Raw genomic sequence first — 27,985 nt, forward strand, 5'->3', positions numbered from 1 at the left:
CTGTGGCAGGGGGTTGGAACTGGATGAGTTTTAAGGTCCCTTCCAACCCAAACCAGTCTGGGATTCTATGAAAAGGAGCTTGACCTCTTCAAGGAGCAGCGAAAGACTTCCCCGTGAGTTTGTGATCCCCACTAGGACTGGAAATGGGCCTTCCATGCTTTGGCCACATGGAGAATCCCAACAGCCTTTTGTTGAACATACGTCTACAGCCAAAGTGACTGTTTTGTCAGTAACGTATTTCTACCCAAAATCAGAATGCACATGAAACTGCCAGATGAATCTTGGTGCTTCCAGGACTGATCTTCTCCATGTGCCCCTTCTCCCCATATTGACAAGCAATCAGGAGGAGGAGAAGGGGGACAGTTGGGATATGCACTCTCCACTTTGGAGCTCTGTTCCCAAAGCTTCAGCCCACAGATAGATGGGGTGATCCCAACCTCCCCTCAGCCACTGCCAGCCCCTCGGCCTGGCTCTGCTCAGGCAGTGCTCCAAAGCCATGCACCATGGAGTCAGAGTCAAGGCCAGGAGGAAGGGCTTGTGTTTTACTGACAGCAGAAACAGCTGCTTCCAGAGAACTGTACTAGCTGAAAACTTGCTCAGTTTAAAGGTGAAGAGGTAGAAAAGCCGGGGGGGGGGGGGAGGCATTGAGAGGAAGAATGGAGAAAAACACATCTTCACCTTCCCATCTCCTTCCTGCAGTATCTCCCTCTGTTTCCCTCTCCTATTGCCGATTTCCAGAAGCATTCCCCGTTCAGTGGGGATGATACAGGGCCCACACCTCAGCTTTCCTTGGCTTGACGCAGCCTGATCGGAAGCAGCGTTTCACCCAGGAGGTTCTGGGTGGCTGCTGACAGGAGAGGCAGGGTCCAGCCACCCGAGCCGAGGGTGCTCGGCCAGACCCCGGAACGCAGGGGGAGAGCCCCAGCCCCGGGGCAGCGGTGCCCCGGAGCAGTCAACAGCCACTCCGGGGACGGCGGGTCCCGCTCACACCACGCTGCTCCCCTGGCTGCCTCGGCATCCCCGGGCACAGACACCCCGGGGCCCGGCCGGGCTCCCCCCGCACCTCTGCGGGGCCGGCGGCGCCCACCGCGCCCGCGGAAGGGCCCACGGGCTGGTGCGGGGATGGGATGAAATGGGATGGGATGGGATGGGATGAGATGGGATGAGATGGGATGAGATGGGATGAGATGGGATGGGATGGGATGGGATGGGATGGGATGGGATGAGATGGGATGGGATGGGATGGGATGGGATGGGATGGGATGGGATGGGATGAGATGAGATGGGATGAGATGGGATGGGATGGGATGGGATGGGATGAGATGGGATGAGATGGGATGGGATGAGATGGGATGAGATGAGATGGGATGAGATGAGATGGGATGGGATGGGATGGGATGGGATGGGATAGGATGGGATGAGATGGGATGGGATGGGATGAGATGAGATGGGATGAGATGGGATGGGAAGGGATGGGATGGGATGTGCCGCTGCGCGGAGTCCGCTCAGCCCCCCGGTGGTGGCAGCGGCTACTTAAAGCGCATCCCTGGGCTCGGCGGGCGAGCGGCCCCGGCGCAGGAGCAGCCCTGGCCGGCGGCGGGCTCCCATGCCCGGCTGCGAGCTCGGCGGGGCGCTGCCAGACGGCGGCTCCGGCGGGGCGGGACAGGACAGCGCCCGTGCGCCAGCGGCGGCAGCGGCGGCGGCAGCACCGGGGCTCCGGGAGGCTCCGGCGGTGGCTCTGCCCTCGCTCGGCGGCGGGGAGCCGAGCATCAGCAATGGCGGCAGGGGCCGGGAGCCGCGGCGCGCCGCTCCTCCGCCTGCCCAGGCAGGCACTGCACTAGGAGGGGAAGCGCGGAGCTCGCAGGGGGGCTGGTTTCCGGCGGGTTATTTATTTCTTCCCTCTCGCCCAAGTTCCCAGCGGAGCGGGCTGGCCGGCACCTGCGCCCCCCGCCTGCCTCCCGCAGGGTGAGAGGTGTGGGGAGGCCATGGAAAGCCCCGCCGAGAACCCCAGTAAGGCGGCGGAGTACCTGAAGGAGCTGAACAAGATCATTGAGACACAGCAGGAGCTGCTGGAGAAGCAGAAGCGGAGGATAGACGAGCTGGAGCAGCAAGTGGCCAAGTTGTACCACGAAAACGCCTGTCTCCAGGACGAGCATCACCGGCACCTAGCCACATGCAGGCTGCAGCAGGGCGGCCACCCCGCGCTCCCGGGGCCGCTCGGCGCCATCCCGGAGCACGCTAGGCACGACAAGTAAGCGCTGCTGTGGGGATTTGCCCCCTTTTCCAGGAGGGGTTTCCGTAGTGGGGCTTTCCTTCCTCCTTTGTCGTCCCCGGGCATCCCAAAGCTGCCTCGCGTATGAGCACTGTGAAGCCGCGGGACTCCTGGCGATGTGCGCTCGGGAGCGGGCTCCGCTCTGCGCGGTTGTGTGGGGGGGTCCATCGCCGCTCAGCGGTGCAGGGCGAAGGGGTGGCCTCGGTCCTTGTTTCGAGCCTATCAAGGTGCTGGTGCCTCACCGGTTCTCTAGCCGGGACCCCGCGGAGAGCACGGCTCCCCTGGGGGGCTTCTCCCCCCGCCGTGCCCGCGGCTTTTGGGGGATCCCGGTCAGCGGCAGTAACGGGGCCGGGAGGAGCGGGGCGAGCTCTGCCCTTTCTCCGCGGCCTGATCCCGGGCAGCTGCGCGGGGTGAGGCCCCCGGTGCCCCCCGGCCGTGCTCACAGGGGTGCCCGGGGGGGACCGGTGGGTACCGGCGGGTCATCGCGGGCCGCGATCGCTCCGGCCGCCGCTCGTTCAGCCGCTGTTCTGCGCCGGTCAACCGGGCGCTGCTTCACAGGCGCTCCCGGGCAGCCGCGGCTACGGTCGCGGAGCCTTTCCGACGTGTTTGTACTGACCGGAAAGTGTTTCGGACTTGGTTCTGCTCGGGAGGAGTGGGACGAGCAGCACGCTGGAGCGCCGGTACAGCACAACGGGCTGTTTGTAACCCGGCGAACTCGCGTTCCCCCCGTTCCGAGCCCAAACCCCGGCTCTACGCGGCGGTTTTCTCTCGCAGTCCCAGCCGAGCGCCGCTCCCGTCCCGTACTGGCTGTATGCGTGCGTGTGTGTGGGACACCCCCCGCTCGGGTCTCCCGTCTGGGGGTACCGGGCAGGGGCTCCCGCGGCCCTAGGAGCTCCTTCCTCCTCCTCAGGGCGCCGGTGGGAGCGGGGGGGACCTGCGGGGAGCGGCGCCTTCGGGGGACTGTGCCCCGGTGGAAGTGATGCTGCCGCCGCCGGAGCCCGAATCTGCGGTGCTCGGAGCTCGCCCGACTAAGCGCGCTTCTGGGAGGTGGGGGACATGCGGGAAGGGTGGCTGGTCCCTCGGGGCCCCTTTGCCGGCTCCTGCTTCCAGGTGTCTGGGCAGAAATGTCTATAAAACTGAGCAAGCAGCTCCTTAAACAGACGGGAGAGCATACGGTGTCATTTACCAATCAATCCCTTAAGGCGAAAGAGCTCTTTCCAGAAAGTATGGAGTATTTACACAGATCCTATCCCGTGCCTCCATGTCCAGTACTGGAGGGTTTTTTGAGGCTGTGCTTCTGATACAAGATGTCAACTCGGCTATCTTGTCCCATTTGTCTCCTACAAACGACGTTACTAAGAATTGTACAAATGGCTTGCTGTGTCTGATAATATTTCTCTTCTCCAGCCCAAGATTCATTTGCAGAGCCCTCTTTGGGCAGGCAGCTCTGGGCACTAGGAGGCTTTTACGTCTCTTAAGTGGATTTGATGCTGGGATCAGAATTAATCTGGGATATTTATGGCAGAGTTGTATTGCTTTGAGGCATAGCCTGCAGGGCTTATGGGGAGACAGCTCTCGGCCTGAGCCTGCTCCTGGGTTGGGCCCTCTGCCTGTGCATGTCTATGGGGACTCATCTTTTCAGGACCTTCATCTGAGGAATACTGTTTCCCCCTAGAATTGTCCCCTGTCTGTTTGTCAACCCCTCCCCTTGTAGGGAGTGAGCCCATTCTGGTCTGCAGCAGACCCTGTCTCCCTGGGGGGGGGGGGGGGACGACAGCACATGGGGCTCTGGCAGGGGATGCAGAGACCAGGCTGTGTGGGAGCACATCCAGCCGCAGCATCAGCTTACTCTGCCTGGGCACAAAAGATAGCGGAAATCTCCAACTTTGGAAACAGAAAATACCCTTGTTTGAGAGTCCTTTCCCAGTCCCACAGATGTCTTGGCTTTCTGGACACCAAACTTGCAGGTTCTGGGTGCCTGCAGCTTCCTGTTCAAAGGCTCAGTCTTGGTTTCTCCGGAATTAAACATCATGTGCACCTTTTGTGTGTTTTGAGTGGGCAATCAGGATCCCTCGTTTGCTGAAGCTCAGTATCAGCTGTCAGTGGTACCTGTTCGGGGTGTTAAAGGCTGGGTGTGAGGTGGCATGTCCAGCTTGTCCCCTCCTGCCCCTGCACACAGTCCCCGTCCCCCCATTCAGAGGCAGCAGAAGTGCCTTGTGCCTGAGTGCCAGCAGAGATAGGCTCTTCTTTACCCTCCAGTGCCTCAAAGCTGAAATGACTGGAATCCTCCTCAAAGGAAACTGGGCTGAGTCTAATACACGGTGAAATCGCTACTTTTGGGAAGTCATTTCTAGCGCTTGTGCCTTGAGATGGAATTGGATGTTTTCTAAAACCTCTGCAGCAGTTGTACCTGTGTGCAGTGGGTGTGGATCTCTGATGCTGTAGTGGCAAGACAGCTGTTTCATATTACCAAGTGGAGATTAATGTGTGTGATGTGAAAATAAGCATGGGAATGTTATGCAAGAGAATATGCTTATCGCTAGTTCTTAATCAAATATGGTAAAAAAGCCTCCCAACAACCAAGCAGCAAAAACCCCAGAAGTCCTGAAACTTTTCAGATCTTACAGTGGGAAGAATATAGAGCTGAAGGCTGCTTAGATAGTTTGGAAAACTGGCATATTTTAGAGATTCTTTAACTGGATGTCTTGTGAGGTGGGGAAGTGTCAGTGCCCTTGGTGACAGACCTCTGGAGGGAAGAACCACCAGTCCAGGAAGGTAAAACTCTCTGGTTTGTGTCCTTCCAAAAAAGGCCCCAGAGAAGAGAAGTTTCCGCTGGGGAGGTGGTGATCTGGAGGAGGGAGGAGCAGAGGGATGGGTCTGTAGGTACAGATGTTATCTTGCGCAGAGGACGCACCAGAAAAGGTTTAGGTGCTGTTTCGCTTCATTCTGTAGTAATTTGCTGAGTGCAAATCAACTTCAGCATCTGCAAATGGAGCTGAGGATAATTAGTTGATCACAGGCTTTGTTAGATGTAATGAATCAGCATGTTAAAGATAACAATTGGTGTTTAACTCATTAGGTTGCATAAGGCTAATTTCCAGTTAATCCATTTTATTTAACATCTGAGAAAACAGCAAGAACTCCTGAAGCTCAGATGCTCAGGGGAAGCAAGATGTGTTCAGTGCATCCGTTCTGGTAATGCACTTTCTAGTGTAAGTACGTACAAACGGATGTACTGGATCTTCTCACATCTGTGCAAGTGCCACTTTTCCAGCTCTGAAAATCCACCACCAGCTTAGGGAGTTAAAAATCCAGTTAAAACTGTGCTGCTTTTGAGTGAGAAGGTGCCTGGTCGGAGTTTGGGCAGAAGGTGGGGAATGACGTTTGCTGAGAGGGAGCGGTGTTAGAGGGCTGTTATGTGCACCTCAGCCTGATTTCTGCACCCGCTCTGATTTGTTTTGTAAATGCATCTCAGGCGGGCTTTGTTCTCCAGGGAACACCAGTCACAACGCAGGGCTGCACGAAACCTCGCTGTGTCTAGAGGGTACTCCGAGTCTCGGCTGAGGTGTGCATAGTGCAGTCTAGTGAGGGGAGGTTGTTGCTCTGGGTGACAGTCACATGTGGAGACAGCTTTATGGCCTCCAGAAACGGAGCTTGTGGCATTGCATGTCGCTATTGGCGCTGCGTGCTGCCCTGCACACAGGCTCAGCAGGAGAACAGAGATTGCATGAGGATAGAGACCAGCCTGAGTTTGTGTTTTGGTTTGGTTTTTCCCCTTCAGAGACATCCCTCACCGAGGCAGCCTGTTCATGTGATGAAAATCCTGTTTCACTGCCTGTGTTGTGCTTAAGCTGCAGCATGTTTTTGTTTGCCTTAATGAAGGAGAGGTATCCAGCATCTGTTAAAGGATGCTCATGTTTGGGCAAGATTTTGCTTTCTCTGCCTTCTTGCCAGCACGGATGTAGCTGAAGTGCTTTTGTTAGGTCCTCCTTCTCCGTCAGCTCTGTAGGGAAGTGTGATTTGTGACTGAGTCTTGCTGCAAGAAGCCTGCAGTAGAAACACAGTAATTACCAAAAGATGCACCTCTACCTAATTAGCTTGTTTTGCTCATGAAGAGTGTATTTATGTGGAAAGCACAGTTTGTGTCCAAAATGAACACTTTTTGAGCAACCTGCGCTAGTGGAAGGTGTCCCTGCCCATGGCAGGGGGTTGCAATCGCATGAGCTTTAGGGTCCCTTCCAACACAAGCCATGCTGCGTATTCTGTCAGCCATACAGCTGATTGGGCTGGCGTAATTCTGAAGTTGGGCAGAATGTGAACTTGCCTCTTCAAATAACTGAAAGCAAGTCTGTCTGCTTTATTTTCTGTACATAACTGGAGCAGTCTGACTGCCGAGCGACGAGGGTAAGGGTTTGACACTGAGGGGAGTGCTTTTGCTTTTGAAGTGCTCATTTCAGCATCATTAGTGTGATTTGTACATCAGCAGATGAGTGAGCATCTCTCGGAACAGGCGTTTGTTGTTCTGGCAGGCTGGAGGAAATCGATGTGTAATAAGATAGGAACTTGCTACCTAAACTCAGCTAAATTATTTTGGGTCTCTGTTGAAATATTGGCAATTTTTTTCTACTTAATATCAGCTAAATGTTAAACTAAATGATAACACATAGAGACGAATTAATCTGAGAACTAGGTATGCGCTGTATAACTGATAAAACAAGTGGGGTGGGCAGAAAGCACAGTGAGGACAAGATAAGATGCTGGTATCAAGAAAGTTCCTGGGGAATCAGAAGGGGAAGAGAAAACAAAGAAAATAGCAAAAGTGCATGCTGTTCTGGGAGAGGAAAACCAGTGCAGCAGCAAGGAACCTGTGCGGTAGTACCGTGAGTTTAAAGGCAGGTTTACTTTGTTTCAACTTTGAATTTAAACTCCATTTAAATCAGAGCAGACCTAGAGGATTTGAAGTACTCGCTGGTTTTCAAATCCTTCCCTAATGAAACCTTTTATGCTGCTAACACAGGACGCAACTCCTGAGCTTCCTAACTTTGGAGTTCTTGCGTTCTGAACTTTTAAGAAGGAAGTACATCTTCGTTCTGGTTAGTGCTTTGATGGTTTTCCTTATGAATTCACTGTCAAAGAAATGGAAATGCAAGTCCAAACATCTGCTTGTGGAGAATATTCGTCAGTGTTCATAGATCTGAGGTCCTCAGTGAGCAAATGAGAGCTGCTGTGATTGCCATGAGTCAACTATGTCTGAAGACCCCTTTCCTTCAGAAAACCTCCAGAACGAGCCTGTAGGTGATGCTCTATCTGTATATTGCTCACCAGCAGTGTACTGACTACTGCCCATTTCTCGTGTGAGATCTGTAAAGGAAGCCCCAGGTCAGCCTGCTGGTTATTCCTAGAGCCCACAGCTGTGAGTTCAGGGTGGATGAAACAGGCACTTGAACTTGAGCACCTCTGCTTAACTTCTGAAGAGCTGTGAGTGTGGAGCAGTAGGTTGTTGTCATAAGGGAATGGCTCCTGGGACCATTCGAAAAATTAGTGTGATTCCCACTGTAGTAACTGCCACTTGTCAACAGGCATGTTTTTACACTGTAAAATTATATTAGAGTTATGGCACTGAACAACTACGTAGAAACATGGGAGCAGGAGCAGGCCTGTTCTTCACAAATGTGTTAGACACATCACTGCTCATGGAACCCCAGCCTGGTTTGGGTTTAAGGCACCTTAAAGCTCCTCCAGTTCCAACCCCTGCCACGGGCAGGGACCCCTTCCACTAGAGCAGCTTGCTCCAAGCCCCTGTGTCCAACCTGGCCTTGAGCACTGCCAGGGATGGAGCAGCCACAGCTTCTCTGGGCACCCTGTGCCAGCGCCTCAGCACCCTCACAGGGAAGAGCTTCTGCCTAAGAGCTCATCTCAGTCTCCCCTCTGGCAGGTTAAAGCCATTCCCCTTGGCCTGTCCCTACAGGCCCTTGGCCAAAGCCCCTCTCCAGGTTTCCACTGGAGCTGCTCTCAGGTCTCCCCTTCAGGAGCCTTCTCTTCTCCAGGCTGACCCAGCCCAGCTCTCTCAGCCTGGCTCCAGAGCAGAGCTGCTCCAGCCCTCGCAGCAGCTCCGTGGCTGCTTCCAGAGTCGCTCCAACAGCTCCACGTCCCTCTTGTGTTGTTCCCCAGGAGCTGGATGCAGGACTGCAGGGGTTCTTGTGAGAGCAGAAGACCTTTTGAAGACCTTGGCTTCCTGGTGAGTGAGGGATGCTAAACTTTGTCCTCATCTGCTGAGGGTAACAAACCTTTGGGAGAAGTCACAGGGTAGAAGATGAGCATTTCTGAATCGTAGTTGCAGTCTTGCTGGCCTGGTTATTTGTGTGGGAACACAAATCTCCACCAGCCCTTAGGGAAGGTGTCTTCTGGCAAAAAAAAAAAAGAAAAGTAGCAGTAACTGGTTTTTTTTTTAAAATCTGAAGCAAAATGCACCACTTTCAAGTATCTGTAGGAAGAATTTACTCAATGGCAGATCACAGGAACTATGAGGAGAAAAGAACAAGTTATATCAAGGTGTTTTCTTACAGCATACTGATGGGCAAGTAAATTATTAAAATTAAAATAGTAAATTATTAAATGCTTCTTGCAAGTAGCATCTCAAAAAGAGGTAATTTGGTTTTTTTTAGACCCAGTAAAGCAAGGGGCTTTTATTCATGTGCTGGTCATGAACTGGAGCTGTTGTGCTGGGTCCTGTGTTGGAGGCCAGACTGCAGCCTTTAGAGGCTGAGTTTCCACATGTAGTGGTTGCAGAAACGCCTGGGTTCCTTCAGGACCCCAGGGGTACAAGGCTGGTTGGGAACAGAGACAGTTGCTTCTACTGAAGTCCCAGCTTTGACACTGACTTTGTGGTCTTGCAGTGCAGTTCTTCAGAGCATGGCATTACGCTGAGTTTCCTCTGGGTTTGTGGCTCATTTGGGATTATGGTCCCTAATATGGGATGAGTTGCTTACCAAGTAGGCAGCCTATATACCCAGGTGAGTGAGGTGTTTGTCACTTGGAGCCTTTTCCTGCCCGAGGGCTCCTGCTGTCTGCATGCAGGTGGCAAGGAGGTCACCTCAAGCTAGTCACCAAGGGAGTGAGTGGAAGCTTCTTAGGTAAGTGGATTTTGCAGGTCTGAAGTACTTCCTGATACACAGCCCACACTTGCGTTATTCTAATGTGATCCTATCGTTCCTACTAATACCCCTGTATTATGTTAATTCACCCTTTCTGTGGTTTGCAGCCTGCAGATACTCCGACTGCTCTTGCCAGGATCCTGCCTTTCATCTGACTGTGCGGGAGGCTGTGAATGAGGCGGTTGTAATTCCATTCTTCCTGCATCCTTGCCTAATTGTAGTGTTTTTCTCAGCAGAATTGTTGAATTAGATATTTGGGCAATCTAAGCAGCCTTTGGTACAGCAGAGCAGCGTGATTTGAAGAGATAGTATGTCATAGTCCATCCGGATGCATTTTAGCTGTGAACAGCTACCAGCTGCGGTAGCTGATCCTGATGCGGGCTGCTTTTTTTAACCCACCCGTTTTGCTGGGGGGCTTCTTGGCAGATTCTTCCTGGTATTTCATTGAACTAGCAGAGTTGTCAGCTGCTGTAGCTCCCTGTGCTACAGCAGAGCAGTGCAAGAAATCGGGATGGGAACTGTCACCCTCTGATGGACATTAGCACCACGGTATTGTGCTGAAGGACACAAGTAGGAGTGAGAGGTGTTCCTTTAGTCCTCACTGGTGATCTGTTCTCGGTCTTCAGCAGAACTGAGCGCTGCTAATGATTGCTGTTTTACAGATGGGCAAGTCAAAGTTAACCGTCATCTTTTGATAGGTTGCTCAGACTGAGGTGAGAAATGATTGCACTAAATACCACACTCGACAAGCTTTTTGAAATCCTGGGTTCCGCCGCGGCTTTAGACCAACTTGCTTGCTTTTAAGGACGTTATTTGTATGGTTTGTGTGTTAGAGAACCCAAATGATGCTGCTGTAAAGCGGCCAGAATCTTTCAGCAGGGCGAGTGCTGTAAAAGGACACGGCTTTCACAGCAGTCTGCAAACCGGAGCCTTGAGTTCCCCGAGCAGGCGGGGATGTCAATGGATCTCTGCTCATCAACGCTGTGGTTCTGCTGGACCCCGCTCCACCCCCATCAGGTCTGTCTGGGGGGCTTGTGCTCCCTCTGCCGTCTGCCTTTTAAACTGCTCACCATGGTTTATATATACGTAGATACGAATATGTAATACACACACACATGCACTGTAGAATCTGCTTTTGAATGGCGGCATCTCTACCACTTCTGCATCTCTCCAAAGCGTTATAAAGTATATGAACATGGCTAAAGATTTCTCATGATTATTTTTGTTCCTTCCAGTGTTTTAAAGTGCAGAGGTAAACTTGCTTCTCAAATACTACCACTTTAGAACATAGAAATGACCCTGCTGTAAGGCATCATGTAGACTGAAAGAGTCTTTCCGTGGTGCTAGATAAGAGAAATACTGCTACTCAGTAGCTCTCTATAGCAATTGATTGAAACATAATATGCACTAGTTGCATGTTAATAAGATTTCTAGTCAGAGTTCCCTGGCAAACACGATTAGACGAAGACATACATGTAATACAGCTTTTGCACACCACGGTAATTGAGATTTACTAAGTGTAAATAGCACTTTATTCTACATAACTGGTCAAATAAAGCAGAAGAGGGCAGTGGGGAAACGATCCTCCTGCCCTTATCAAAGCATAGGATGTTGTCCTGCAGCTGTACCTGTTTTAATTCTTTTTATCTGTTATATCTAAAATGTAAGTGTAAACTTGAGCAGCATGAGGTCTGTGTGTGTGGAAATGGCTGTTGATCAAGGTGAGCTAAGGACCTGCTTCTTGAACTTCGTACCCATGTGCATTGCACTAGCACTTACACCAGCCATTTCAGGGTCATGTTTGGAGTCTAAACCACCATATGGTGCTGTTGCAGCCTCTGTTTGGAATTGGCTGTACTAGTTTTGCTGGGTGGATGGAGCTGTGTTCTCCTAAAGCAATGCTGCTGTGGTAAACAAACCCCTACTGAATTCCCTGGCTGCCACTGTTGAACCAATATGCACCATGCTGTACACCTGAGGAAGTTTGAATCACTGGCTAACTGAGCTGGCTTTAAAGTGCTTTCCGTTCATTGAGAATGATGCTAAAACTATCATTTGTGCCACCCTCTCCATTTCTCCCACCTCTAATTTTCAAGCAGTTTGAGGTCTGTAAAATAAATCTTTAACTTTTGCTGCATTCAAACCTCTATTATGTTCCAACTCCTGGGAGGATTTTGGTTTTCCCCTGTGTTTTTCCACTGTGGAGTGCCATGGGGATCATTGCAGGGTCCAGGAGGTGTGAAAGCTGTTTCATGAAGTTAATTACGGGTTCGTAGTTGCCTGGTTGGTTCAAAGTTGAATTAGAATTGGAAAGTGTCTACTGCTTTTGCTTAATCAGCAGGTGACCTGAGGGGGGCCACATGCTGCTTTTCCTCAAAGGCTTCAATAGCTCTTGCATGCTCTCAAATTTGGGAAAGCAGGAACACAGCCTGGGTCTCCTACATAGTACAGAAGACTTCTTAGTCCTGAAGATTATTGCCTACGTTACTTTACTGGAGTCTTTAAAATTCACAGCAAGCAATATTCATCAGCCTTAAATGAACACTGTAAGGATCCCTATGTAACAGTGTTGAGTCGTTTTGGAGCTTTGCTTCGGCTGCAGTGAAAATGCAGTGTCTCCAGGGTAGGGTTATTCAGAGATCCCTTCTTCTGGGACCTGCTTGGGAGAGAAGATAAAGCCCTGGAAGGAAGAGGGGCCAGAGAAACCCAGTCAGTATTCAAGGATCACCTCCTGCATGCCCAGGAGTGATGCATCCCAACAGAGGAAGGTGGGCAGAAACACCAGGGTGAACAAGGAGTTCCCAGAAAAACTTGAACAGAAGAAGGAAACCTACAGAGTGGGAGCAAGGACAGGCAGCCTGGGAGGCATACAGAGAAATAGTCCAAAATGGCACACTCTTGGATCAGTAGAACTCAATATTGAGTTGGGGTTGGTTACAGATGAGAAATGGGATGTTTTAATAATACGAGGTGAAGATGACCTCTGTTCACTTGACTAGTTGAAGTTAGCTTTATTTGAGACGTTCACTGCAGCAACATTTTGGTTTTCATTGTTTATCTATGGATATAATGGTTCTCTGCTCATGCTTGGGGAATATCAAATCTCTTCGGCTGTCTTCTGCATGCTATTGATGATCCTGGAAATAGGTCAAAATGTCGAGGATATACATGAGATCTTCTAGACAAACGATTGTCTTCCAGCTGAGGTTCAAGCGTGTCACATCATTCTGCAGGGGTGATCTCTTAGTATGGCTGTTCTGAAGTTACCCAGTTAGATTTCACAAGAATGACGAAATTTTGACAAACTAAAAGCAAGTAAAATCACCTCTAATGTATTGTAATGTATAACAGAATTCTTTTTGGCATGGTTTCTTGGTGGGATAGACACATACAGCATTGAAACTTAAGGGCTTCTAGGAACTTCACCTGCATCAAGCCTGCTGCAGAGGGTATTGTGGCTGTTCTGTAGACATGCTATTTGGTACAATGTCAACAGGTAAAGCATGTAGGTGTGTAGGTGCCACTTGTGCTCTGTGCCTATAATGGAAGCAAAGAGCCTGAGTCTTGCTCCAGGTCCTGTGTGGTTGCCATACACTGTGTGTCCAGGGGAGGTTGCAAACAGGCATTAATCTCCTACCCTGCAATGCAGCTGGGATGTTGTAATTGTGCTAAACTCAGAGGGACCTGTTAGCAATTCTCATCACGATGGCTGCAGTGGAGCCGAGCTATCATTCTTCTTCATTCTTGCTGCTTACCTTGCTAGATTCACTTCATCTTCCTTTCACTAATGATTTCAAAGTAGAAACTGGTTCAGACTACAGTCTGCTTGATGGGCTTTTGTTCCCTTAATAGTTTCCTTAGTGGGGCAGATGCATTTCTCCAGGAATGAAATTGTTATTCAAATCCAAACCAACTTGATATATCAGCATTTTAACTTTTTGGCTGGAGTGTCAGGATCCACTGGCACATGGACCTCAGGATGCACATGTGTGAGGCTGGTTTTGTTCTGCATTCCAGACTGGCTTGCTTTAGATTATCCAGTGGTGTCTGCTGTGCATGAGGAGGTAGGGCTAGTTATGTATGAAAAGTCTTCATGGAAAGCAAGAATTCGGTTGTGTGTGAGATCCCTTAGGATCTGCTCACTGCTAGAAGTTGATTAATGGTTCCTTGTCATGAAGAATAGGTGTGGTTTGACTTTTTGTCTTGTATTCCATCTTTATATATAGACCCATAGCAGAAACATCGGATTTATTTTGTTTCCAAACTGGGGACAGTGTGTATACTCACAAGTATGTCTGCTTTAATCTGTTGTTCTTCCTCAGTTTTCTGCTTGACCTAGGCATGGCTGTGAATGGTGATTCTTAACCTGTATCTTTGTTAGTGAAATCTGCTGTTGAAACCCAACACTTTTGGTGTTTGTCTTGAAATTTATAAAGACAAAACAGCCTGTGTCATCTTGCGTCTTAATTCATGCACATAATGAAGATACAACTATAGTGCTGTAGAAGTCAGCTGGCTCCTGTCAGAGAAGTAAAATGGTTATGTCCAGCCCTTCCTGTTGGTGGCATCTTTACCTCTATGAAGCAAATCATTGGGAGGATTTCCCTCTTCATACAGTGTAGTCTTTTCTTGTGTTCATCTCCCTGATTCAGGGACCTGAAGAGTGACGTATTTATATGCAGAGGACTGTGATTCAATGCAAATGAACTAGCTAGATTTGAATACGTTAAAATCTATATTCAGCTTTCAGGCTTGAGTCTATTTTAAGCTTTTAATTGAGTCCACCACTTCTTGAGTGCTTGAGGTTGTCATGAGTCGAGAGAATGACTTTGTCTTGCAGAAAAGAACTTTTTTTCCTAATTTGACTAAGGTTTGTAGGTTTGTGTTGCAAGGGACCTTAAAGCTCATCCGGTTCCAACCCCCTGCCATGGGCAGGGACACCTTCCACTAGAGCAGCTTGCTCCAAGCCCTGTCCAGCCTTTTCCTCCCTCCACCCCATTCTCTTTCTCAATATTGTGACATCTTTAAGATGGTACAAGTTCACTTGTCTCAGAACTCTTCACTGAGGAACTGGTTCTGATATTGGCATTCAGAAATGGATCTTGGGCTTTTATCTTGTAGGGTTTTATGTGCTGGGTAATGACTTTTCCCACTTGCATTTTTTTCAGCCACCTATTGCCAGCAATCTTGCCTCCACCCAAATGTGTCTCGTAAGAGCTCCTAGCCAGGAGCTTGAGGTTTGTCTGTGCTCTAGTCTGCTCCCTCTGAAATCAAGGACCTATAACTTCTTTTAAACACATTTCAGAGTTATGTTACTTCTCCTCAGGAAAGTGCTTTCTAGCACTGAGCTGTGCTCGCTATGTAATGTGATATATTACCAGAACCTGCTGACATATGCCGTGATCTTCACTTCTAATTGCTCATGGACAACATTATTTCCTTGACCTTACTTACCTCTAAGGGCTGTGAGCAGTATTAGAAACTTGTCTGATTATTTTGCTCTAGTGTACAGAAAACTGCTGGTAAATCATGGGACCCCTCTGGTTTGCTTAGAGTAGTTCATCATTTGAGTCTCATATCTTTGTTCTTGTGGGACCGTTGTTGCTTTAAGCAACTTCTTGGTATGTGAACATCTTTCAAAAGTAGGTGCTGCCCAGATTTCTAAGACATGATCAGCAGTGATGCTGTCTAAGTGTGGCATGGTGTGACCCTCTTGAGCTGTTCCATGAGTCATCTTGCTGGGAGCGAAGGAAATCATTAAACCTCTTTAGACTAGATGAAGTGCCCCTTTTAGATAATGTTGTTCAGTTGAGAATATGCTTTACTTATGGTAACCTGTGCAGGACACCTTGATACTGCCAAGACTTTTAACTAATTATTTTACAAAGGTAAGTGAAGGTCACCAGAGTGTTGTTTAATACCACAGCTTGTCCAGGTTTGTGGTTTGGTCAATCTTGGAACTAGATGATCTTAAGGTCCTTTCCAACCCTAGTGATTCTATGATTCTACGATTCTATGATTATGATACTGTATGCTCTTGGAGACTGCCTAAATGAATACGGTATGTAGAAGTGACTGTTTAGCAGTCTGCTATTGCAGTAATAAGTCTTAAGTAGAAGTGGTCCTATGTGCTTTGGATTTCTGGGGCTGAATCAAACCCACAAGACACTGGACAGTAATCCCAGCTGAAGGGCTGGCTCTTTGTCTCCTCTGAGGATCCAGCATGAATGGAACCAAACCCTTGAAGTATGCTCTGCATTGTTTGGTTTACTGTTTAATTTGGAATCCAGAAAATGTCACGAAATGGCTCACTCTTGTTTTGGTAGACCTGGTTGTGATGCTGAGTGCTGAATATGCAGGTTAGTGGCTTTCCTTTTAAACCTGCTTTATGAAAAGAACTAAAAGACTCTTTAGAGACAAATAGCTGATTTGTAAGTCATCATGCTCCTCGGTAGCTGGAATGCCAACAGTACCTCAAGTCTACATCACCTGCTCAACTATGCACAGGATATTCGCATTACTCCTTGTGCTGAGCTAAATAGGTTTTTCTATGGGTGGAGAGTTAACTGGGCAGTTCTCACTTTGGGCAGACGTGACGCTGGAAGTGGTCTCTCAGCTATTCTAGATCTGCTCCTTTTCCAAATAATAGGAGTCTTTCAAGAAGTTGGTCTTAATAATAATTGTTGTCCAAAGTATTCTATTACCTTCACCAGTTAAATGCCCTTATTTGAAGAAAGGGAAAGGAACAGAAAAGACTCAAATGTACTGCCTGTGGCTTTCCTCCAACTGACCAGATAGTGATTTTCATAATCCCAGCCCGGTTTGTGTTGGAAGGGACCTTAAAGCTCATTCAGTTCCAATCCCTGCCACAGACAGGGACACCTTTCACTGGAGCAGGTTGCTCCAAGCCCCTGTGTCCAACCTGGCCTTGAACACTGCCAGGGATGGGGCAGCCACAGCTTCTCTGGACACCCTGTGCCAGCGCCTCAGCACCCTCCCAGGGAAGAGCTTCTGCCTAAGAGCTCATCTCAGTCTCCCCTCTGGCAGGTTAAAGCCATTCCCCTTGGCCTGTCCCTACATCCCTTGTCCCAAGCCCCTCTCCAGGTTTCCTGCAGCCCCTTCAGGCACTGGAGCTGCTCTCAGGTCTCCCCTTCAGAAGCCTTCTCTTCTCCAGGCTGCCCCAGCCCAGCTGTCCTTGCCTGATGGATTTAAATTCTTCATCAGCAACAGACTTCTTTTATTGTTCCCTCCCCCCCCTTTAATTTAACCAGGTTGTTTCTCTTCCCGAAGGGTAATGCCAGTGTGGGATAGCTTCATCTCCGTGTATTAGGTGGATTCCTGGGAGATGGGAAAACCTCTTTGATTAGAAGTCTGACTTACTTGAGAGAGAAAGCTAAGTTGTAATAAGTAGTAATGCCTGGGATGTGGTGATAATAGCCAAAACACACTGCAGTGCTTTGAGGACTGGGAAGCTTGTGATGCTGTCAAAGCAGATAAGTTGTCCTCCCTTGGCTAATTTTGTATTTAACATAAAGCGTGGAGGTGCTATTGCTCTCCCCTCTACACTTGGGAAAACATAGTGAATGAAGAATGATGGAACACATCAGCTGCAGCTTTGCGGTGAGAGACCTCCTATATGTTAATTGTTATTTGAATTGAAAGTCTTTCAAAGTTGATAAATACCAGGCACAAATGAGTGAATTGCAGTTAAGTATCATTGCAGGGTCATGCTTAATGTCAGAGGTACTGTCTCCTAGTCCAGACATATATATATGTATACCTGTAAACCAGCATCCTTTTCTCAACCTGGGAAACAAGGCAGCATGGTGACCCCTGGTCAGCATGGGCTGAGATCCTGGTTTGCTGTGCAGGTGGGCAGGGAGACCACACTCAGGAGCATCGCTCAGGCCTTTGACAGGAATGCTGATCCCAGTGCAGGATTATCGAAGTAGATGCAGCACTGAAGAGTTTCACTGACCCTGCTAAAATAAGGAGCTCTTGACTTACTCAAGCATGCAAGCAAAGTGATAGCAACTCCAAGGTCACTCCAAATGCCTGCGTGTCTTGTTCTTATACTCCTTGCAAGCTAACAAAGGGAAGCAACGGAGATCAGGGCTTCTACTGGAGACTGTTGTTTTATCACGTCATCTAGTGCTGTCTTTACTGACTATCCCAGGTATGGATCCAGTCCATATGAAGCATATGAATGCCCTTGCACGCCAGGTGGGATGAGGACTTGGTGTTTGCAGCTTGTCTTGGTGGCTGTGCAAAGGCAGAAGGATGTCCCCTATTCCAGGTCAGCATCTGCTCAGTGGTGGAGCTTGCAGCTTGATCTTCCCTGGCCTCCTGCTGAGGCTGTGCTTTAGTAAGCCCATGAGCAGGGTGCTGGGGATGCTTGATGCAGTTCTAGTCCACATTTGACTGCTAATCAAGTCTTGTAATCTTTTGGTTTTAATATGTTTGTAGGAGTGGGATGGTGTGGGCAAGCAAGGTGGGATCCCCTGCCATGGGTGTCTCTAGTTTGACAAGAGGGAGGGCTTAGGTACTTGCTTAATAGCAACTGAACATCCTTGACGTAGGTGTATATGTAACAAAAGTACGTTGTTCTGATGTTCTTCGGTGTGTAAAAACCCTGTGTCTCCAAATGCTATGTTCCCAACCATGCAGGTAAAGACTAAATTATTTATCTGCTTAATTTATGATCTCTCCTGTGACTTGCTGCAGCAAGTGACTTCATTCTTCTTTTGCATTTTTCTTTCTCCTGGACAATCTTTCTCTGTTTGAAAGGCAGAAGCTCTGTCAATCCTGGTGCTTTTGAGGAATGTTTCCTCATTCAGGAGCACAACTCACTTTTCCTGTTGTGTTGCAGTGCTGCTAGGAAGCTTGATTCTGTGCTTACTGCTTTGGTCTTCTAAAAGCAGTACAGATACCCCCTCCCAGATCTAATTCTCTGCACTTCCTTAGCTTCCCTAAGCTCTGGGGAGTTTATATTTGGGATCCATCTGTTATCTTGGCCTCACATGACAATTTTATATGGGCTTGTTTCTTTTCACTTCCATCGTGTGGATGTGAGTTGTTTGGATTTATTCTCAAACTTAACACCAGGATCTAATCCATTGATGTTGTACTGCCCCCAGAGCTGCAGGTATTTTTATTTGGATGTGACCAATATTCTCTGTTAAGCATCAAAGACACTATTGAAGACTTCCTGCTGGTAGAACAGGATTAGAAACATCCAAAGGCACAGCACAAACTTATTAACTATTAATTATGCTATTTCTGTGTACAGTAGTTGCTTCTGGATCGTCTCCCTTAGTGGCTCTGGGAAAAGGGCTGTTACTGAGGTGGCTGGTATCTTCTGCACTTCTGGCCATTCTGGGATTCTTCATAAGACAGACTTTGAGCTGAGTGAATAAATCACTGCAGTAAGAAGGCAGGCTGAAAAACCTGGCCCTGCTCTCCAACCTGCTTTGGGAGCAAGCAAAATGATAAATCACGTTTCCCTCCATGGAAGTAACATAGACAATAACTGATATTTCAGGAAGCTTCCCTTCCTTTTACCTAATAGCTTTTCTTTAGAACAAAATTAAACCCAAACACAGCCAAACCCCATGACAACAAAAAAACCCAACCACCAAATATGTCTGATTCTAGTGGATTTCAGAACTTCTGATTTCTTTTACTGTAACCAGCAAACATTGCAGAGGAGCCAGTGATGCCCTTTTGTTCTTCCTCACACAACAATGTACTTGGTGTTGCACAGCTGGAGTGCATAGTAAATATAGCACAGATAGTACTGAAGGGAAAAACAAGGTGTTCTTGTGTTAACCTGTTTCAGAGAGCCTTACTTTGTGCTTACCACTGTGCACTTATGGCTAATGTAACCTATCTGCTTACCCTGGAAGAAGCACATTCCAGGTGGAATGAGTACTTCATGCTGGGTGGGGAAGATGATGAGAGAAATGCATTTTAGTCTTCTCACTGCATCTTAGACTGAGCCTGGAACGCATTGTTAATCTAACTCAAGATGTTTCTCACTGTGCAGAAGAGAAAGATGTCATTTCCATCCTGCCTTCCTAGGACTGTAGCCCAAGATGATCAGCAGGGGTTGTGGAGCTGTTGCCAAGTGTAGCAGCCGTAAGGGGTGCAGGGAGACTCACTCCCCTGTCTGCCCTGGGAAATGGGAGTCATTTTCCTTCCTTGAAAAATACATTTTTAGGGCTTTACAAATAAGAGTGATGTGGCTCAACTTGTGACTGGAGGCAGTGAGAAAGAGGCACAGTGAGAGTTTTATGCTGAAATCTGGATTCTGTGTGGAAGATACTGTAATATCTATAGCGTATTTGACTAAAGCTGTTGGACTTTGGTTTTTCTTCAGTGGTTGTTACTAACACGTGAAACATCCAAACAGAGCTTCACCTTAGCCTTTAAATTGTTTGCCTGTATAAACAGGATGTGACTACTCCAGGTTGAATTTTCTTCTGGGTCTGGAGCTTGAAGTATTTAAAGTTGAAGGCAGCTTTGCCTGCTGCCTTCTTGGAGAACACTTTTCCATGACTGGTATTTATAACGATTTCAGGTGTGTTTGCATTCTGCTGTGTGTTCTTAGAACTGGGTTTCTGGTTGGCGTTTTGACGAGTGGGCAGACTTTGAGTTGGAGCTACTTGCAGTTACGGAACAATGAAACACTGTCCTAGTTCAGGAGTGGTTTGCTACTGTACAACAGTTTAAGCACATAATGAACGTCACGAAAATTCACAAGTATGTTATGCTAAAGAAGAAATCCTGGCGCTGCAGTAGGAAAGGGTTTGAGTTTGCTGTTACTTGGGCTTAACAACTGAGAAAGCCCCAAACCAAACCACAAAACAACCTCCTCCCAAATAAAAATTCAAAAGAAATGGGTGTCTGGTCTCCACCAGGAGTGGTGCCAAGTGTGGCAGTTCCACCCGAGGACTTTCAGTAGTTTGTACTGCTGTCAAAGCAACACTGATTAAAATTGAGTCTGTATTTTGCTTGTTGCCAATAGGAGTGCACTGCTGAGCAGCCACGAATGGCATCCCACTGCGGGCTTGTTTGTCTTGCTGCTTTCTGTGCTGAACATTCTTTACCACCATTTGTAAGCGTGTGCGTTGGAGATCCAAGCACCAGCAGATAAGGGATTACATCATGAATGCAGTAAATGGAGCTGGTAGGGTCTTCAGCACAGTTTCAGATGGAGTTTTGCCATTCACATGTCAAGACAGTTGTTGAAATTCAAGTTTCATGGAAGTAGGCGTAGAAAACCTAGTTACGGAGGCAGTGCTTTTTACTGAAACCATCTGGTGCTGGATCTTTGGCATTAATGGAGAACTTGTTCTTTATGTAAAGAAAGGCAAGAAAATCCTTCCAGAGCAGTCAACCTAGAAAACATAAGACTTCTCTCCCTTTCCTCTCCTCCCTCCCTCCCTCCAGAAATGGAATTCAGAGAACCTACCCACAAACACTGCATGAAATGCAGCTAAAAGGTGTCTGTGACTGAATGTCTCCTCTTACTTAGAAGACAGTCACTGATATTTTTAGTCCAAAATCAGAAATTACTACTGTGCTTCTGTTGTCAGCTCTGAAAAGTGTGTTTCAAGAAGATCTGAACATCGGATGGTCTGTCTACAGCTTTGTAAGGAGTAGGCTCCCAGCCATACAGATTAAGGGCTGTAGATCTTTCTTGTTCTGTGTCCATCTCGGCAGAAGCTGAGGCCGTTGAAAAACTCCCTGAATTTCAGGAGGGATGGGGTCAGCTTGTCTAAGCATGGCTTTATTTTCCAGCCAGCTGGTATACCCATAAGTATACCTGTAGTGGTAGCCTTATGTCAGTGTGATGTAGCAAATGAAGAGTCTTGAGGTGAATACTTTAAGATAAAAAAAACTATTTAGTACTTATAAATTGAAAGAGTAGGCTTGGTAAGTAAGAGAATTGAAGACTTCTTCCTCAAATGAATTAAAAGTTCATCTGCTTGGGGAGAAGGGAGGGGAGTTCGGGGCAGAGATTATGGAATCATAGAATGTCTGGGTTGGGAGGGATGCTCCAACCCCTCTGAAGTGAGCAGGGACATCCTCAACTAGATCAGGTTGCTCAGAACCGCATATGGTAACGTAACAAGAGACAGTAAGTGTTGAAGAGCAAGGAACAGTCTGTGTAAGGATGTATTTGTATCTCCAAATACAAAGAAACGTCATGCCTCACACCTTTGACCTATGTGTTGCTCTGGTCCCTCACTGCCATCCATTTCCTTAGGTGGTTGTTCAGAGGCAATAAGGGGTGTCTGGTTTGTGCTGTACACTGCTTGGAACTCACCTCCAGAAGAGGCAAGTGGGATAATTCAAACCTGATGCAGTTGATGTAGCTTCTCAACTTATACTTGGCAACGGGCAGCTGAGTTCTCCTGTTTGGGTAGATGACCTTTTCTTAGTGGGATGAGGAGGTAAAATTCTAGCTGAAAGATAAAGGAGTAACTTGCAATTTAGTCAGCTTTAATGGCTTTCTGGATGTGCTGACATTATTTAGGTAATTCCATGCTGAGTTTGGAGCCAGGTGATTGTTAGCTGAACCTTTTCAGAATCCTTATATTTTTCTGTGGTTTTTTCATCCTGCCCACAGGAGTGCTGGCAAACAGGACATACTTTAAAATAGGTAGTGTGAGTGCTGGAGCAGTTGTCGGGTATATTAATCCATGCTTTACAACTTCAGAGAGCTGTTTGCTTTCTGACAATGGTTCATGTAAGTGTCTGCCTCCCAGGCACGTTGCTTGATGTTTTTATCACATGGTTATTGAGTTTTATTTCTTTAGGGGGTAATCCTTTTCCCAACACTTCCAGTTCACCTGTCTCTAAATATCTCTGCTTATTTGTTACTTCTGCTGGTTGCAATCAGGTTAACAGAATTTAGCCACACATGGGTTTGGTCAAGTAGGAAATTATGTGTATGTATGTGCCTATATCTAAGAATGAAATAGTTACCAGCAGTGACAAGCTGGCAAGTGTAAATTTTAAACTGGATAGAAACAGTGAAAAGTCCATCTTCCTGCCCTTTACCACTTGTGTAGTATACAGCCCTCTTATATTTGATTTCCTTTTGTATTAACAGCAAATGAAATAAGCTACTTATCAAATATAACCAAGGATGAAGCTGTAAAGATCTTAAGCAAATCTGTCTTCAGCTAACTGATGGCTTTAAGTGCCATAGAAACATAGAATCCCAGCCTGGTTTGGGTTGGAAGGGACCTTAAAGCTCATTCAGCTCCAACCCCTGCCACGGGCAGGGACCCCTTCCACTAGAGCAGCTTGCTCCAAGCCCCTGTGTCCAACCTGGACTTGAACACTGCCAGGGATGGGGCAGCCACAGCTTCTCTGGGCACCCTGTGCCAGCGCCTCAGCACCCTCACAGGGAAGAGCTTCTGCCTAAGAGCTCATCTCAGTCTCCCCTCTGGCAGTTCAGTAATGTCAGTGATTAACCAGGGGGCTTCCACTCGTGTTTCAATTGCCTTCACTCAAATGCTCAGGGCATGCAAGCAAATAGTACTACTATTTTTAGCTGTTACAAAGTGATCCCCTTTCTATATTGAAGTTTTGGCCTTGTCTTGTAGCCTCTCAGTTGCTCTAATACAAATACTGGCCAAATAACTTTTGTTTGTCAAACCAAATAAATTGAGGGCACTTTGGTTCCATTTTTAATTTCTTCTGACAACATCAGAAGTGAACTGATTTGGTATTAAAAGGTTCTTAACACATTCTTTGTGTAATCTTTCCTTAATCTTTTTGAGAGTATTGTACATTGATGCAGGCTGTCAGGTTTGGTGGTGCTCTTAATGATGAACGATGGTATAAAAACCAGGTAGAGCAGATTATGTCTGTGTAGAAACTGGATATAGTGGAATAGCTGTAGTGTCCTTGTTAATGTTTTTAGTCATCCCTTTATCCATTATATGGGTGGCTTCTGCAGTCTGATATTTTGCAGTCATTCTAATACATATATTAGCATCATTTTACTGGACTTGAACAATTACTAATAGAACTGGTGTATCTGTAATACTTCCAGTAATTGTGAAATAAAAGCAGAAGCATATGTATGTATAGATGTTGACTTGGCTTCATTTGGAAGAGGTTACAGTTGGCTTACCCCAGTAAACCTGAAATACAGTTTTGATATTGAGCTGCTGATTCTTTTGTCATCTCTGTGTTCTGGTAGATTCTGAACTCGTGCTTTTATGTGCCTTTTTATAGATAAGCTTCCAGTTTCCAGATCATGTGTTTCAGGGCCAACCGGTGTAACCTGTCTTGGTAAATCAGCTTAACTGTAGTCTAGCTTGCACAGCACAGAATGATAATGGGTTTCAAATAGAACAATACTAAATGACAGAAAGTCCTAGCAAGCTTCTACCCATCACCCCTGCAAATGGTTTTATTAGACTTGTAATTAGTGTTTGAGATAATGAGGGCATGCTGTAGGGTAAGGCAGTACTTGAATTTCTGGATAGATCAACAGGCTGAATGTCAGCAGTGTAAAAGTGGTTGGTTGAGGGTTCAGAACCATAAGGACATCTTGGAGCTCCGCAGTAACCAGCGATGCTTGGTTTTGCTTGGAGGAGAATCTGAGAGTTGTCATGTCACTTACAGAAGAACTGCAGATGTTTGTTAATAATAGAGCAGGCGTCTATCTTGGATGTAAAAGTACAGGGAATCATAGAATCCCAGGTTGGAAGGGACCTCTGGATCAGCTGGTCCAACCTTTCTTGGCAAAAGCATGGTCTAGACAAGATGCCCAGCACCCTGACCAGCTGAATCCTAAAGTATCCAGCACTGGGGAATCCACCACTTCACTGGGGAGATTATTCCAGTGGCTGGTTGTTCTCATGGTGAAAAACTTTCCTCTTGTGTCCAGTCAGAATCCCTTCAGCAGCAGCTTGTACCCGTCATCATCTCTCCCCTCTTCCATGTCATGCCTTGTGAAAAGGGAGTTTCCATCTATTTTGTAGCTACCCTTTAAATACTGGAACATGGTGACAAGGTCCTCGCAAGCCTTCTTTTCTCCAGGCCAAACAGTGCCAGCCCTCTCAGCCTTTCCTTACGTGGCTTCCCAGACCCTGGATCATCTTTGTGGTCCTTCTCTGGACCCTCTCCAGCCCATCTGCATCTTTTGCGTACAGCAGGGACCAAAACTGAGCCAGGTACTCCAGGGGTGGCCTGACCAGCATGGAGCACAGTGGCACAATGACGTTTTTAACTCTGCTGGTGATGCCCCTGTTGATGTATTTAGGAACCCACTTTGTCTCTGAAATTGTGATGGTGTTTAAATAATTTAATGCATATTGAGTGGGTAACTGAGGGCAGTTCTACTCTACTGGAGATGGTTTCATGTGGAATAAAATGCTCCAAAGGTAGAGGAGTCTATACATCTCTTCCGTGTTTATTTTAACACTGTGAATGTAACTGCTTTTGGCTTTAAAGGGGATGAGAGTTAGGAATTACAGGCAGCAAGTTCACTGCGGGTTAGTTAGGAATAAATGCTTCTGTGCTGTTACTTTAACAGCTTAATTCTTGGTGTTGGGTTTCTGTTACCACATCCAGCTGAAGCTTAGCATCAGGCAGGACTAAGCTGTGCTAATCCTTCAAAAATGTGTTAACTTTGCACACAAGCAGTTAGTGAAGTCAGCAGCACTACTGGTAGCAGTGGGTTTACAGTCTGCTGAGCTAGGATGTGTATTTTATGGGATAACAAGAGGTGCTGGAGCTGTCACTGTTCATCCATGTGCCTGAAGGTTTATATGAAGACTCCTCTGTACGGTTATTGTCCTTCCTACGTGAAGCATCCAGCATATGTGAAGTATGTTGGTGTCATGCACAGTGTGCACTCTAGGACTGAAGATGGGGGATATAAAACAATCGTCAAGATCATCAGCGATCTCCATTCTGTTCCACATTAGTTCGTTTCCAGCCCCTGGCTGAAGCTCCGTGGCTGGGGAGAGAAGCCAGGCTGTGGCTGGGAGGGAAGCCAGAGGAGAAGCTGGCAGCTGGGTGAAGGGTTTTCAAGTAGTTGCATGGGGAGTATTTAGAGAAGGCTCTTGCAGGTTTTCCTGGCCACACTTGTTGCTTCAGTACATCACTGGTCTATAGGAAAGGGAAGAATCTGTAATATAGTCCTATGGGAAGCTGGGGAATTCAGTTACCTTCCAGAAGGTAAGGACTGAGGCTGAGTAAGGTGTAAAAAGAAGATGGGGTGCTGTTATCTACAGAGGGTAATCTTTGTCAGGCCTCACAGAATTTAGCAGTTGAACTCCCACCTGCTACAGTCATGTTGTACAGTCCCAGCTTTTATTTAGAGATGGTATTTTTAAGCTGTCATCTTGATATATTTTGCTATGGCACATACGAACTTTCAATGCTCTCTGGGAGAGATGTTTGGCTTGCAGTGAAGTGCCAGGAGTGATAGACTGGTCGGTATTTTTATTTGCAAAGAAGATTTTGCTGAAGTCTTTGCCAAAAACCTTGACGTATTTAAGGGCAAGAGTGTGAGGAAAGGGGCTTGGTATAATCAATTTGTAGAGAAGCTACTGCCTTCTTCGCTGCAAGTTTCAGGTTGAGACAGACAGTGCTTGCTAAATTTAAGCATGATACATATGCTCCGCAGAAGCCGTGTGGTTAGTGCCATTTTTAAGTATCAGTACATCCTTATCAGCAGCACTAGCATTTCCAGCTGAAATACACATCAGTCCTTAATGGGACAGCATTGAATTCTCCTCTTAATTTGTTTAGGTGGGATTTTATTAAACAATCATCTCCTGTTGTTTATCAAATGTAAATCGTTTGTAGCCTCTTTTCCTCCTGTCTCTTTCCTCAACACCTCTTCTCCCCCTCCTGGGATATAAAGCACATGTTAAAACTCAGTAGGCTTTGGAGCGGACCTGGAATGCCCCAGTGCTCAAGGATCTCCAAGCAGTTTATAAACTAAGCATTATCCAGGTTACATCAGCCAGTGATGCTCAGTGCTTCCAGACGCTGTGTAGCAACGAGCTGCTCCTGTTATGTCACCAGTGTGACCCATTTCTAACATTCTCCATTTAGCTTGCCAGAGACACTCAGGGAACCAGTGTAAAGTGATGTACAATTCTTATTCAAACTGCTGCAAAACTCTGAGTAAATGCTTCTCATCAGATGAGAATAATTAAATTGCTATAGCTTTGGTTCAAGTAAAACTATAGGGCAATTTAAATTGATACAGTTCTTAACAGTGAGCTTAATGTGATGCTGTGGGCATTAGTATTGTAATTACATTGGGGGGGGGGGTTACATCATAGAATCTCAGACTGGTTTGGGTTGGAAGGGACCTTAAGGGTCATCCAGCTCCAGCCTCTTGCCGCAGGCAGCGGACCCCTTCCACTAGAGCAGCTTGCTCCAAGCCCCTGTGTCCAGCCTGGCCTTGAACACTGCCAGGGATGGGGCAGCCACAGCTTCTCTGGGCTTTGTCAGAGTTATGCCTAAATGAAGTGTGTTTGATCTTGTGTGTTGGAGATCAGGGCTTGGTGTGCCCATGTGGTGCTCACCCGTGTTTGTATGTTGATGAGGGCTCAGCCAGTGGACACTTCATCCTCATGGGAGTCTCTGCTCAATGAACACCCCTGGAGCCTTGACAGTGTGGGGCGGCTGGAGCCCCGCCAGCAGCTGACCTGCTGGGTGCCATATTTACCCTTTTCCAAGAACTTAAAGGGTAGATTTTGATTTTGGTTTAGTGGGAGAACAGAGAAACTGGGGAGGGAAAAGGAAGAGCAACATTGGCAGACTTGCAGAAGCCGTTGCTTTCCAAGCTTGCAGAGGAGCTGTGTCAGCTTTCCACTCGTCCTCATGAAAACGGTGGCTTTGGCTGCGTTTGCAATCTTAATCTGTCCAAAGTCTAGGAAATATCAGGAAGAGCCTTCTGAGTTAAAGCTGACCTGAACTGTGGCCCTGGGGGTCTTGCAGTACAGGGGGATCCTTGACGTTGCCTCTGGAAGAGAGCTCTCTTTCAATTGTGTGCCACATTCTATTACCTTCTTTCACCACTTACTGAAACAAAAACCCAAAGCCAGCAAACCAGCACATAACCCCAAACTGTCTCGCAATGTAGAGTTCCATTTAATCTTTAAACACATACATAAATTGTTTTTATTTGTAAGCAATCCTTGCTAATACCAATGAGCAGTGCCGGCTCCTTACATGATTTATTCAATGCTTGGTGTTTCCAACCGATGCAACTTCTTGTTAAACCAAGCAAAACTAACTGCTCAATGTGGGTTCTTAAGGTGATGTGGGAAAGGAAAGAAGAAGCTGTTTTTGTGCTTTAGGTTACTTATTATTTTATATTCCTCGTATAATTATAGCATAACTTATTGTATAAACTAGGATTCCATTTTTAAACTTAAAATTGGATGCATTTGGAAACAAATTGAATTTTCAAAATAGAATCCAATTTTATTATAACAGATACAGTTTAAATGGCTAGTGGGGACAGAATGGCGTTTGAAATAACAGTTGGTGTTGTAACTCCTTTGGA

The 27,985-nt window shown here is 47.1% G+C and overlaps 1 protein-coding gene across 5 annotated transcripts in view; it reads left to right on the top strand.

Moving 5' to 3' along the window:
- The first annotated feature begins 1,849 nt into the window (after positions 1 to 1,849).
- Positions 1,850 to 27,985, top strand: part of IQSEC1 (IQ motif and Sec7 domain ArfGEF 1) — a 337,609-nt gene continuing 311,473 nt past the window's right edge. For all 5 annotated transcript variants that reach the window (XM_057404192.1, XM_057404183.1, XM_057404184.1 and 2 more), the window contains exon 1: positions 1,850 to 2,251. In XM_057404192.1, the coding sequence (XP_057260175.1) occupies positions 1,986 to 2,251 (266 nt within the window). In that variant the 5' untranslated portion in view covers positions 1,850 to 1,985. The remainder of the gene's footprint in view (positions 2,252 to 27,985) is intronic.

This window comes from Pezoporus wallicus, unplaced genomic scaffold (assembly GCF_028554395.1).
Source record: "Pezoporus wallicus isolate ANWC-B61680 ecotype Strahan unplaced genomic scaffold, APGP_CSIRO_Pwel_v1 contig_5935, whole genome shotgun sequence".
Taxonomy (NCBI): Eukaryota; Metazoa; Chordata; class Aves; order Psittaciformes; family Psittacidae; genus Pezoporus; species Pezoporus wallicus.